The 14,974-nt window shown below is 40.1% G+C and overlaps 1 protein-coding gene across 1 annotated transcript; it reads left to right on the top strand.

Moving 5' to 3' along the window:
• Window positions 1-13,587: 13,587 nt before the first annotated feature.
• On the top strand, window positions 13,588-14,652 carry LOC149147324 (uncharacterized). The gene has a single exon (XM_089441797.1). The coding sequence runs from the start codon at window positions 13,588-13,590 to the stop codon at window positions 14,650-14,652; it is 1,065 nt and encodes a 354-aa protein (XP_089297923.1).
• The last annotated feature ends 322 nt before the right edge of the window (window positions 14,653-14,974 follow it).

The raw sequence follows: 14,974 nt of genomic DNA, 5'->3' as shown, positions 1-14,974 counted from the left end.
ACTTTTTTAAACAACCACAAAACTAAACAATTAATAGAAAAATTTAAAATATGTTAAAATGATTTATATTTTCATAGAGTGCCCTAGAATTTGTTGAGAGAGAATCCTTTCAAATTCACAATTACCCCTTAATGTTTGGTCCATTTATATTCAAGTGATTAATAACATAATAAGGTAATAATAATTGAAAATGTTATTTTTTTTGTTTTAATTTACTAAATCTTAAAAATATATAATCTTTTGTTTTCATAAACAAGGAAACCAAGATAATGGTGGCATGAAATGTAGCTTAAATAAAACATTAAATTTGAGAGGGGCCATAAGAAAATGAGTAATTTTGGATTTGTATTATTCATATTTTTATTTAAGATTTTCTTAAAACATACAAATTTTTGTTTATGAGAAAAAGTTTTCAGTGTAAATCACATGATAATACATTTGTCGACGCGTTTTGAACCAACGAGTGTGGTTCATCGTTAGGACAAGTTGAAGAATCAGATCATGGCTGCATATTAAATAGGGAGAGCAGATCATCAAACGACTAGGTTTGACTGAAAAACAGCTATATTAGATCATACTGGATAAATGGATAAGTGACCAAGAACGGCTAGATTTGACTATACAAGTTATATAATTATATAATATTACTATGCTAAAACAAATATTATTTTAATGCTGATCATATGCTATTTAAATGAAGAGTTAACCATATTAGAGTTAACAATATTACTAGGGAATATTTATAATAAAATTGTTTGAAATGTTAACATATAAAAATATATCTAAGGAAAGTATTTGTTAGTAATCGAAAGGATTTAACAATAACTAATAATGATTAATATATTATTATTATTATTAGTATAATGTTGTAGTATTAATTTTATTATTAATGTCTTGTGTAACTAATTAATATAAATTTAATAGTAAGGCAATTTAATTGGAATAAGTATTAATAGATCTAGGGATATTAGTAAAAGTAAGGATTTAATATTAACTCAAATAATATTAATTATTGTTATATCATATATACTAGATCATATAGATTAGTCGTGAAAAGGGAAAATCTATACTAATATTTAATATATATTAAAGGTAGTATTAGTTATAGTAATAGTATTATTCTTATTATTAATGGTTGGGGTATCAATTTATTAGTAATCTAATAGGAACTTATATAATAGTTCTAGGGAAATTAGTAATTGTAAGTATTTATTGTATTATTATTAATAATATAATAGTGTTATAATAATAATATTTAATTTACTTTTTGGGACTCTTCAGGCTTCGCAAAGCTGTTTCCTTGGTTTTGTTTACAACTGTTATGGTTCTTTTATCAAACTGTTTTCAGTTTTGCATGACATTTGTATCTATTTTATGTTTGGGTTGTTTTCCTTGGGGAGGAGACCTGGGAAATAGATGCACTATTTTTACCTTTCTATGGAGACTTTTAGTATATGGAGAATGTATATTTTGCTATGACTGACCTTGAGACAGGAGTTGTTTTCCTCAATATGAGGAGGCTCACGGTTTCAGATCAAGGGTCCCTCTTTCTCTCAGTTTTGGACATGAAGGGAAGTCTCTTCTTGTAGAGCTCTATGATTATCAAATAATACAACAAATAGAATGCTTCGGCATATACTATGTAACTTTTTATTCTGATTATAAAAAGTTTGATTTTTTTCTTTGGAAAAAAAATTAATAGTATTTAATTAAAGGATAGGTAACTAATTAGTATAAATTTATTAGTAAAGCCGTCTACTTGGAACATAAAATTGCCCTGGCCCCTGAAAAGATCTCGATAGATGACATTATTTGTGACATAGAATTCGGGATTAGAGGTTTACCTAATAAAATTAAGGACACTATTAGACAGGATTGTGTTGTTTTCCTTAGGAAGGCAAAGCCCCCTCGGAGCAACCTTTTCAAGGAAGAATTTGTGGCCCTTAGATCCTTAAACCAGAACAATGATATAGTTGTTCTGAAAGTCAACAAAGGAGGGGCTGCTGTCATTCTTAACAGAGAAGATTACTACAAGAAGATGTTAGATCATATTTATAATAGTGGAAGCTATAAAAAGCTTCCCAAAAACCCACTAAAGAAAATTTCTAGGACTGTGGCTCTTGCCATCAAGTCCAATAGCTCGGTCAGTTCCCTGTGCCATAAAATCATTGAGAGCAGTCCCATTACTCCAAGGATCTATGGGATCCCTAAAATTCACAAGGAAGGGGCTCCCATAAGGCCCATTGTTAACACCATTGGTGGTCCTACCTACCTTCTAGCTAAATTCCTTGCCTTAAAGATTAAACCCTTAGTTGGTGATACAGAGTCCTTCGTCAAAGACTTTGCTTCCTTTGTTGAAGAGCTCAAGGATAGAAAGCTTGACCCTTGGGAAATTATTGTTAGTTTTGATGTAGTCTCCCTTTACACTTGCATCCCTATAAAGGAGGCCATCTCACTTCCACCTTTTTCAGTTTTGACGGGGAGTTCTTTGAGAAAACTTGTGGTGTTGCCATGGGCTCAACCCTATCTCCTGTTGTTGCTAATCTTTTTATGGAAGATTTTGAATCCAAGGCTCTGTACTTAGCCCGCCTCCTACCTAAACTTTGGAAAAGATTTGTCGATGACATTAATGTCATCTGGTCTCATGGCTAAGAGGAGTTAGATATCTTCTTCAATCATCTCAACAGTTAATCCTCTGCCATTAAGTTCACCATGGAACAGGAAATCGATGGTTGCCTCCCTTTCCTTGATATCCTAATTTCAAAGAATAGTGACAGTTCCCTCTCCCACTAAGTGTTTCGAAAGAAAACACATACGGAGCAATATCTTCATGCCAGTTCCCACCATTTCCTAGCTCAAAAGTTTGGCATTCTCAACACCCTTGCTACTCGTGCCCTAAGGATCTCTAATGAAAAGAGCTTCGAGAAAGAGAAATCCCATATCCTTAATGTCTTTGTTGAGAATGGGTATAGTAGACACTTGGATCAGAAGGCTTTCCTCAAAGCTGCCAAAAATTCGGTAGTTAAAAAAGAACCTAAAGAACAAATCCCAAGGGTCCATCTACCTTTTGTTCAAGGGACCACTGATAAGATTGCGAGGATTCTTAAGAAACATAATGTTCCCTCAACCTTTAGACCCCTTAACACCATTCGTAAGTCCCTTCGATCAGTGAAGGATCTTATCGACCCTAAGGACATGAAGGGTGTCTATATTGTTCCTTGTTCCTGTGGGACCCCCTATATTGGTGAGACTGGACGCTTCATTAATTAAAGAATTAGTGAGCATGAAGTTGACCTTAAACATAGGAGAACCAAGCCTTCAGCACTAGCAGAGCATGCGGAGAAGACCAAACATCATGTTTATATTGAGGAGGCCAGTTTTATTGCTAGAGTTTTGTAGTTCCATCACTAAAAAAATAGGGAAGCCCTTGAGATTGAAAGAAGGCCAAGCAATCTCAATAGAGATGACGGTTGGAAGATCAGTAGTTGCTAGGCCCTGGTCCTCACTTCCTAGTCATTTCCACCCCTTCCTCCCTCCCTCTTTTAAGAGCTTGTTCTAGTTTTCTTATATAGAATTCCCCCCCTTGTTATCCTTTAACTTGCTCTCTTTAGTCATAGTTCTTTGATCCTCTTTGGTAATCTTCCTTGATAATCCTTTTCATACCTTTCCTAATGGGTTAGATTATATAGTATAAGATTTTTAAATAGCAATTTTATGTTCCAAGTAGATGGCTTTACTAATAAATTTATATTAATTAGTTACCCATCCTTTAATTAAATACTATTATTATAACACTATTATATTAATAATAATAATACAATAAATCCTTACAATTACTAATTTCCCTAGAACTATTAATATAAGTTCCTATTAGATCACTAATAAATTGATACCCTAACCATTAATAATAAGAATAATACTATTACTATAACTAATATTACTTTTAATATATGTTAAATATTAGTATAGATATTCCCTTTTCATGACTAATCTATATGATCTAGTATATATAATATAACAATAATTAATATTATTTGAGTTAATGTTAAATCCTTACTTTTACTAATATCCCTAGATCTATTAATACTTATTCCAATTAAATAGCCTTACTACTAAATTTATATTAATTAGTTACATAAGACATTAATAATAAAATTAATACTACAACATTATTATAATAATAATATAATATTAATAATTATTAGTTATTATCAAATCCTTTCTATTACTAACAAATACTTTCATTAGATATATTATTATATGTTAACACTTCAAACAATTTTATTATAAATATTCCCTAGTAATATTGCTAACCCTAATTTGGTTAACTATTAACTTAAATAACATATGATAGGCATTAAAATAATATTTGTTTTAGCATAATAATATTATATAATTATACAACTTGTATAGTCAAATCTAGCCATTCTTGGTCAACCTTAGCCATTTATCTAGTATGATCTAATATAGCCATTTTTCAGTATAGTCGTTTTTCAATCAAACCTAGCCATTTGATGATCTACTCTCCCTATGTAATATGCAACCATGATCTGATTCTTCAACTTGTCTTGATGATGAGCCACACTTGTTGGTTCAAAACACATCGACAAATGTATTATCATGTGATTTACACCGAAAAACTTTTTCTCATAAACTTGATATGGATGACAGAAGCCTCAATTCAACAATACAAATTTTTGTTTTGAGAATTATTTGTTTAATTTGGATAATAAACTTGCTATTTATTAATGTTATACTTAATTATATTCATAATGATATTAATATAAATATCTAGATTTAATAACAAAATTAAAATCTAATTTTATTAAAATATTATTAATTTAATATTGATATATTTTTATGTTATATTAGGTATTAATATGTTTTGACATTATATTAAGTTTAGATTATTATTTTTTAATGTTTAGGTTTATATTATTAGAATTTAATATTAGGTTATTTAATGTTTTCAATATTGCATGTTTTCACTATTAGAACTTATAATATTGGGTTATATTGAATTTTTAATATTAAGTTTAATTTATATTTATCAATATTCACATTAACATCAAAATTTGAGTCAATAATCAATAATAACAATAAAAACTTAATCATAATATAAAAAAAAAAAATACTTTTATAAAATTATTGTTTACAATTACAAAATTAATAATATTAATGTAATAAATAAATATAACATAATTAATTTAAATATATAAAATTAATAACATTTAAATCACATTAAGAAATGTTAATTATTAATAGGAATTTTAATTAATTATATATTTTAATTATTAATATTAATTTTAATTAAATTATGATTTTAGTTTTAATTATTAATATTAATAATATTAATACCATTAACATTACAACTATAAGTAATATTAACCACTTTTAGTATTACTGAGGATATTAATAAATTTTGATACTAATTTTAATTTTAATATGAATAGCTAATATTCATTTGAATATTGATTATTATTAATATTAATTAATATGTATATGAATATCACTTTTATTAATGTTAATATTTATAAATATTAATTTTAATGTTAAATATTGATATTAATAACATTTATTTAATAATATTAATATTATTAATGACATTAATATTATAACTAATATTGACATTAACATTTATGAATAATATTAAAAACATTTGGTATTAAGAATACAATTAATAACAGTTGTTGAGGAAAGGAAAAATGGGAAGTAAGTGGACCAACATTAGCGATGGGGGGCGGCTCTGAACTAGGGTTCTGGTAAACCCTACGGCGGCGCAGACTGTGCAGCCTGTACATTCCCTGCTCCATGCAGCATGATCGACTGGCAAAAAAGAACAACCTCTCGCTGATCTACCAATGCAGCAATGGAGTCTTCCCAAGGGGGCCTCCAAGCCCTCCCCTACACCCAATCGCGAGCCTCCAGCACAACCGAGCTCTCTGCTCTTTGAGCCAGTACAGGAAGATGAGGTCCACGAAGGATCTCCACGGCACAATGATCCAGGTGGATGTTGGTGGCCACCCACCAACCCACTTGGACCCTCACAATTGTCTCTTTCAGTATTTTCAGTTTCCTTAATTGTAGCACAGTTTACTATTTTTAGCAGTTTTTCGGGTCCTGAACTTCCGGAGCCGTTTTGAGGTCCTAAACGACGTTTTTTTGGAATTCTGGGACGACCGAGCCCTAGTTGTTGCCTCCCAAAGTGGTAGTACTCGGATAGATCTTTCTAACGAGCTATCGTACGCGTCAAACGGAGATCGTATGCCAAAGTTACGACCCCGGGAAATTGATGTACCAATTTACCCAAACGGGGCCCACAATTTGGCGTTTCATCTTCTAGGGTTAGGTTTCGGTATGTGAAGGGTTTTCCATTGTTTCTCAACAATAAATAGGCCTTCGAGCCTCATTGTAATACAGTTCGGAACAGTTCAGAGGCATGTAGCCGCACATCTCTTCTCAGAGATAGCTACCATCGCCCTAGCTGGTTTATTTCCATTTCTGGTTGTATTCAGTATTTTCCATTAATGAAATGAATCATTATTTCCACTGCATCTATGTGTTTATGGTTATTGCATCTCTGTATTTATGGTTATCTCTGTAATCTATTGCGTTCCTGTTTAAAATCCGGATCAGTGGTATCAGAGCGGTCTGCTTTTTCTCTGTTTTTCTTTGCATGTCCCCAACGAGGTCGGGATATAAGGAGTTAGGGCTTGAACTGGTCGAACCTTTGCAAGACCAGCCTCGCAAATCCCGACGGCCTCCCATGGCGAATGACAAGAAAGACGAGGGGGCAGGAGATCCTATCAAAATCTTGCTCGAAGAAGCGCTCGAGCGGCAAAGGAACGCGATGATGGATAGCTTTGCGCAGATCCTTCAGCGGCTACCCAGAGGCGACGCATCGACTTCCAACAGCGACTCTGGAAACGCCACGCCGTTTAAGGTACAAGTTAATTTTGAAATCCCCATATTCGAGGGTCAAATAGACGCAGATGCCGTAGATAAATGGTTAAATCTGCTAGAGGGTTATTTTTCTGTTCATGAATTTTCGAGCCGGGAAAAGATTGTTTTCGCTCTTCTCAAAGCAGCCCCCCACGTCAAGGACTGGTGGGAAACCTACTGCGAGCAGAAGGATGAAAGTACAGGCTCACTATTTTCAGCCGCACCCACTTGGAATGACTTCCGGGATGCCATCAAGGAGCAGTACTACCCTGTCGGAAGCTATGAGGACAAATACATCAAATGGACCACACTGCGACAGGGACGAGACCAAGATGTGCCAGAGTTCACAAACATTTTTCATACCCTTCGCACACAGTTGGGTATCAAAGATTCTGAGCTGAATCTGGTACTCAAATACCGCGGCTGCCTGCACAGATACATCCAGGAAGAGATGGTGTTCTTGAACATCTCCTCACTCGGCACAGCATACCGATACGCTGTCAAAATCGAGCAAAAGTTCAAACAGAAGAAGCGAGACTTTGGATCTGCAAATCCGAAGCCCAAAGGACAAAGCCAAGGCGGGGTGACCCAAGACAACCCGTCAAAGCCGCAAGAAAAGAACAACACCATGAAGCCGAAGAAGGACACAGGGAAGTGGTGTGAGTTCCACAAGAGTCCCACTCATAACACAAGTGAGTGTCGGACCAAGCAGTCGCTGGTGGCCGAGTTGAAGGCTTCCGAATCAGATGCATGTTCCGATCCTGAGCCAGAACCCGACAAGGGGAATGGAAAAGGGAAGCAGATCATTGATGCGAATCCCAACGCCACTGTTGCCACTGCCAAGATCAAGAAAAATGAGCCCGAAGATCCAGAGGAGGGGGAGCGTCTTTTCCACTCACAGATGTGGGTGAAGGGTTCACCGCTGCGATTCATTGTCGACAGTGGTAGCCAAAAGAACCTGGTTTCAGCAGAGGTCGTGAAGCGGTTGGGCCTACCGACTACACCACACCCGCAACCGTACAGTATCGGGTGGCTTCACGAAGGACGAGATCTGAAAGTTCGCCAGCAGTGCCGCCTTCCCTACAGCATCAAGCCCTTCACAGACGAGGTATTGTGTGATGTTACACCCCTGGATGTTTGTGATGTACTATTAGGCCAGCCATACTTATGGAGGCGACATGCTGTGTATGAGTCAAGGCCTCGTGCTGTCATTATTTCTTTGAATAATTCATTATACAGGATACCAGAGGTAGCCCCACCTACTGCCACATCCTTGATCACTACCAAGAAAGGCAGCAAGCTCATATCACAGACTAGGAAATTCATCTGTATGGTTCACTCCCAAAGTAAGGGGAAGATCGTTGCTACATCCATGACTCCTGCAAAGGGTTCCTCCACGCAACAGCAGCAGCAAAGGGATACGGTCATAACAAAACACAGGAACAACTTCTCCTCACCCACATGGGTACCACACAAGTTTCAGGTGGGCAACAAAGTCTGGTTGCATCGACAGAAAGAACGCCTTACCAGAACCCATCAGAAGCTCAGATCACTCCAACATGGTCCTTACAGCAGTACCAAGGCTATGGGGAACAATGCTTTGGAGCACATCATTCCTCCATTCCTTCGCCTGCACCAAATGTTCAATGTGGACCATCGTCGACCATGCTTCCCACCATCACTGGACACATCAGAGATTGCAGGACAAGTTCAGCAGATGGAGGAACTCAACGCAATGGGGACCATTGCTTCCTAAGGGGGGAGGAATGATCCAGGTGGATGTTGGTGGCCACCCACCAACCCACTTGGACCCTCACAATTGTCTCTTTCAGTATTTTCAGTTTCCTTAATTGTAGCACAGTTTACTATTTTTAGCAGTTTTTCGGGTCCTGAACTTCCGGAGCCGTTTTGAGGCCCTAAACGACGTTTTTTTGGAATTCTGGGGCGACCGAGCCCTAGTTGTTACCTCCCAAAGTGGTAGTACTCGGATAGATCTTTCTAACGAGCTATCGTACGCGTCAAACGGAGATCGTATGCCAAAGTTACGACCCCGGGAAATTGATGTACCAATTTACCCAAACGGGGCCCACAATTTGGCGTTTCATCTTCTAGGGTTAGGTTTCGGTATGTGAAGGGTTTTCCATTGTTTCTCAACAATAAATAGGCCTTCGAGCCTCATTGTAATACAGTTCGGAACAGTTCAGAGGCATGTAGCCGCACATCTCTTCTCAGAGATAGCTACCATCGCCCTAGCTGGTTTATTTCCATTTCTGGTTGTATTCAGTATTTTCCATTAATGAAATGAATCATTATTTCAACTGCATCTATGTGTTTATGGTTATTGCATCTCTGTATTTATGGTTATCTCTGTAATCTATTGCGTTCCTGTTTAAAATCCGGATCAGTGGTATCAGAGCGGTCTGCTTTTTCTCTGTTTTTCTTTGCATGTCCCCAACGAGGTCGGGATATAAGGAGTTAGGGCTTGAACTGGTCGAACCTTTGCAAGACCAGCCTCGCAAATCCCGACGGCCTCCCATGGCGAATGACAAGAAAGACGAGGGGGCAGGAGATCCTATCAAAATCTTGCTCGAAGAAGCGCTCGAGCGGCAAAGGAACGCGATGATGGATAGCTTTGCGCAGATCCTTCAGCGGCTACCCAGAGGCGACGCATCGACTTCCAACAGCGACTCTGGAAACGCCACGCCGTTTAAGGTACAAGTTAATTTTGAAATCCCCATATTCGAGGGTCAAATAGACGCAGATGCCGTAGATAAATGGTTAAATCTGCTAGAGGGTTATTTTTCTGTTCATGAATTTTCGAGCCGGGAAAAGATTGTTTTCGCTCTTCTCAAAGCAGCCCCCCACGTCAAGGACTGGTGGGAAACCTACTGCGAGCAGAAGGATGAAAGTACAGGCTCACTATTTTCAGCCGCACCCACTTGGAATGACTTCCGGGATGCCATAAAGGAGCAGTACTACCCTGTCGGAAGCTATGAGGACAAATACATCAAATGGACCATACTGCGACAGGGACGAGACCAAGATGTGCCAGAGTTCACAAACATTTTTCATACCCTTCGCACACAGTTGGGTATCAAAGATTCTGAGCTGCATCTGGTACTCAAATACCGCGGCTGCCTGCACAGATACATCCAGGAAGAGATGGTGTTCTTGAACATCTCCTCACTCGGCACAGCATACCGATACGCTGTCAAAATCGAGCAAAAGTTCAAACAGAAGAAGCGAGACTTTGGATCTGCAAATCCGAAGCCCAAAGGACAAAGCCAAGGCGGGGTGACCCAAGACAACCCGTCAAAGCCGCAAGAAAAGAACAACACCATGAAGCCGAAGAAGGACACAGGGAAGTGGTGTGAGTTCCACAAGAGTCCCACTCATAACACAAGTGAGTGTCGGACCAAGCAGTCGCTGGTGGCCGAGTTGAAGGCTTCCGAATCAGATGCATGTTCCGATCCTGAGCCAGAACCCGACAAGGGGAATGGAAAAGGGAAGCAGATCATTGATGCGGATCCCAGCGCCACTGTTGCCACTGCCAAGATCAAGAAAAATGAGCCCGAAGATCCAGAGGAGGGGGAGCGTCTTTTCCACTCACAGATGTGGGTGAAGGGTTCACCGCTGCGATTCATTGTCGACAGTGGTAGCCAAAAGAACCTGGTTTCAGCAGAGGTCGTGAAGCGGTTGGGCCTACCGACTACACCACACCCGCAACCGTACAGTATCGGGTGGCTTCACGAAGGACGAGATCTGAAAGTTCGCCAGCAGTGCCGCCTTCCCTACAGCATCAAGCCCTTCACAGACGAGGTATTGTGTGATGTTACACCCCTGGATGTTTGTGATGTACTATTAGGCCAGCCATACTTATGGAGGCGACATGCTGTGTATGAGTCAAGGCCTCGTGCTGTCATTATTTCTTTGAATAATTCATTATATAGGATACCAGAGGTAGCCCCACCTACTGCCACATCCTTGATCACTACCAAGAAAGGCAGCAAGCTCATATCACAGACTAGGAAATTCATCTGTATGGTTCACTCCCAAAGTAAGGGGAAGATCGTTGCTACATCCATGACTCCTGCAAAGGGTTCCTCCACGCAGCAGCAGCAGCAAAGAGATACGGTCATAACAAAACACAGGAACAACTTCTCCTCACCCACATGGGTACCACACAAGTTTCAGGTGGGCAACAAAGTCTGGTTGCATCGACAGAAAGAACGCCTTACCAGAACCCATCAGAAGCTCAGATCACTCCAACATGGTCCTTACAGCAGTACCAAGGCTATGGGGAACAATGCTTTGGAGCACATCATTCCTCCATTCCTTCGCCTGCACCAAATGTTCAATGTGGACCATCGTCGACCATGCTTCCCACCATCACTGGACACATCAGAGATTGCAGGACAAGTTCAGCAGATGGAGGAACTCAACGCAATGGGGACCATTGCTTCCTAAGGGGGGAGGAATGATCCAGGTGGATGTTGGTGGCCACCCACCAACCCACTTGGACCCTCACAATTGTCTCTTTCAGTATTTTCAGTTTCCTTAATTGTAGCACAGTTTACTATTTTTAGCAGTTTTTCGGGTCCTGAACTTCCGGAGCCGTTTTGAGGCCCTAAACGACGTTTTTTTGGAATTCTGGGGCAACCGAGCCCTAGTTGTTGCCTCCCAAAGTGGTAGTACTCGGATAGATCTTTCTAACGAGCTATCGTACGCGTCAAACGGAGATCGTATGCCAAAGTTACGACCCCGGGAAATTGATGTACCAATTTACCCAAACGGGGCCCACAATTTGGCGTTTCATCTTCTAGGGTTAGGTTTCGGTATGTGAAGGGTTTTCCATTGTTTCTCAACAATAAATAGGCCTTCGAGCCTCATTGTAATACAGTTCGGAACAGTTCAGAGGCATGTAGCCGCACATCTCTTCTCAGAGATAGCTACCATCGCCCTAGCTGGTTTATTTCCATTTCTGGTTGTATTCAGTATTTTCCATTAATGAAATGAATCATTATTTCCGCTGCATCTATGTGTTTATGGTTATTGCATCTCTGTATTTATGGTTATCTCTGTAATCTATTGCGTTCCTGTTTAAAATCCGGATCACACAATAAGACAAACATGACCATGCACCAGGCAGAATAAAACGAAGAGAAACCAAAGGAGAAATCAAGAACGGAGGAACAGCGTTGGGTCACATCGAACACCTGCAAGCCAGTGGCTGCTGAGAGGCCTAGAATAGAACTACCCAGCCATAGGATTAATGGGAAAATCCAGTTTATGAGGGATCACGCGCTTATCGGAAATTTTATTGGTTTCTGGCCTATGGAAAAGGCACTGCAAGGTTGGATCTCAGCCAAATGGAAGCCTAAAGGCCATGTCACCCTGCAGCTAGGACCGAAGGGGTTCTTTACTGCGATCTTCATATGCATTGAAGATAGGAATCGAGTCATGGATGAAGGGCCCTATTTTTTCAACTCAGCAGGCCTATATTTGAGAGAGTGGGTGGAAAGATTTAACCCAGACAAGGAGGACCTCAGTTGGGCTCCTGTATGGATCAGGATGTATTCGCTTCCAGCGGAATACTAGGATGAAGATTCGCTCAAAGATATAGGAAATGGGCTGGGGGAGTTCGTCAAAGCGGTGGAAGAGACTAAGCTACGCAGATATACATCCTATGCCCATATTTGTGTCTTCATGCGACTGGACAAACCCCTCCCGGACTCGGTAAGTCTTTCTCATGATGATTTTGAATGGGTGCAACCTTTGGACTATGAACATGTCCCTTTTCGCTGTCGTAGATGCCATGCTCTGGGGCATCTCTTCAGAGATTGTCCTCTAAATGCCAAAGCTCAACATTCTGATCCCTCAGCATAGCCTGATCAAGATGGCTTCATCAAAGTTGCCACTCGTAAAAGATCTCACAAGAAACCCCCCACAGGGAAAAAGCCCCTGTAGACCCCCTCCTCCTTTCCCTCAACCAGCAATAGTTTTGAGATCCTTGCTGACCCCTCAGATGATCCACCTCTGCATGCTTCGCCCAGCACTATGCCCCCTTCCTCTTCTGCCATCCCTCATCCTCCTGGATCCCCCTCCAAACCCAGTTCCCCTACCAGTGTCACGGATCCCCTTAAAGAGGCCAGCAAACTCGCAGATGGGAAAGCAATAGAAATGGAGGTAGACGGTGACCCTAGTCAAACTTCAAATCCAGCTACCATTGATGGTGGAGAAAACCAGGTCCAACAGATGGATGAAGAACCTGAGAGCATTGACCTCAATGGTCTTGACATACTAACGCTCGAGCAGATCTGCAAAAAAAAAGACTATGATAAGATACCAGAGCACCAGATCAGCAAACTGGAAGTCATCATCTCCAGGGCTTATCAACAGCATCAGCTTGGCATCCAACCAGGCAGTTACTGGGACGGTGGCTTACCCCCCAAAGACTCCAAAAAGAGAGGAAGAAGAATAGATCTCCAGCGAACTATCGCCCTAGGGAAAATCCTGGTGGACTCAGGCAGGTATGCGAAGTTAACTAAGTACTACAAGCCCTCTCACAATTAGTGAATCATGAAATTGATCTCATGGAATATAAGAGGGCTCAACAGCCCCGGGAAACTCAGATTAATAAAAAACATGCTACAGCAGGAGCAGCCACAGATATTCTTTCTACAAGAAACGAAGTGTAATAGTACAGCCCTTGGAAACATTCTTTCTAAGGCATGGCCAGGATGTAACTCGATAGCGGTAGATGCTTCTGGAGCCTCGGGTGGCTTGGCCATAGCATGGAACACTCAAGCGATTGGGCTGACAGACATCCATGCGACGCAGCAAATTATTCAAGCCACCTTTCATATTCTGGGTACCAATATCCATGGTCACCTAACTAACGTTTATTTTCCCCAGATAGCTAGCACTAAAACAACTGTTCTAAAGACAATCGCAGAGCTCAATGCCAACAGAATCCACCCTCTCTGGATCATGGGGGGTGACTATAACATGATAACAAAGCTAGAAGAAAAGAAAGGCGGGCGAGCTAAGCTGGAACAGGCAGATGCCCACTTCAAAGAATTTATCCTAAATAACTCTCTGATTGACCTGCAGTTTTGCAATGGCATGCATACGTGGAGCAATCGAAGAACAGGAAAACAGAAAATCGCATCCAAACTTGACAGATTCCTGATCTCTGACAACATGGTACATCTGGGAGGAGATATCTCTTCTTCAATCCTCCCTTACTCAGGATCGAATCACTGGCCTATTGCCCTCCAATGGCAAAGACCAGGGGATGTCACAAGGCGACCTTTTCGCTTTGAGGCCTTCTGGCTTTCTCACCCCGCTTTCAAAGACTTCATCAGAACCACTTGGATCTCTTCTCCTCAGCCAGAAGGTTCCAAAATGTATCAGTTTCAGCAAAAACTTAAATTCCTCAAAGGCCAGATCAAACGCTGGAACAAGGAGACATTCGGCAACATCTTTCAAGCTCAGCAGGAGTTAAGCAAGGAAATGAAAGATCTTCAGCAAAGCGTCATCTCAGGGGGACATAATGAAGAAACCCTTGCTCAGGAACAACGCTTACATAACCAATGGGAGGAGAGAAGAAAGCAGGAGGAAATTTTATGGAAGCAAAAATCAAGGATCAGGTGGCTGAAAGAGGGAGAGAGGAACACCAAATTTTTCCACCGAACCACAATTCAGTGAAGAATGCACAATACCATCTCGTTCATTCAAACTCCAGAAGGGAAGAGGGTGGAAAATCATGCGGAGATTGAGCAGGAGTTTCTTAGACACTTCCAGCAGGTTCATCTTGAGCCCCAAGTGGATAGGAGACCCGCTATAGATAAAATCATTAAGTATGCGCCTAAAATAATCACAGCAGAGCATAATGAACTCCTTCTACACCCCATTATGCAACAGGAGGTGGACATAGCTATGCACCAACTCAAGGAAGGCGAGGTCCCCGACCCGGATGGTTTCACTACAACATTCTTCCACTCCTTCTGGGAATTGATAAAAGAAGAAG

The sequence above is a fragment of the Pinus tabuliformis genome, chromosome 9, assembly GCF_031772625.1.
Source record: "Pinus tabuliformis cultivar Carrire ecotype Pingquan chromosome 9, CPIR1, whole genome shotgun sequence".
Lineage (NCBI taxonomy): Eukaryota > Viridiplantae > Streptophyta > Pinopsida > Pinales > Pinaceae > Pinus > Pinus tabuliformis.
Note: the sequence above shows the minus strand (reverse complement) of the source record. Positions and strands in the feature narration are given on the sequence as shown.

Bases quoted from the DNA above. Each gene is read 5' to 3' on its own strand.
- LOC149147324 (XM_089441797.1), top strand. From the start codon at position 13,588: ATGCTACAGCAGGAGCAGCCACAGATATTCTTTCTACAAGAAACGAAG.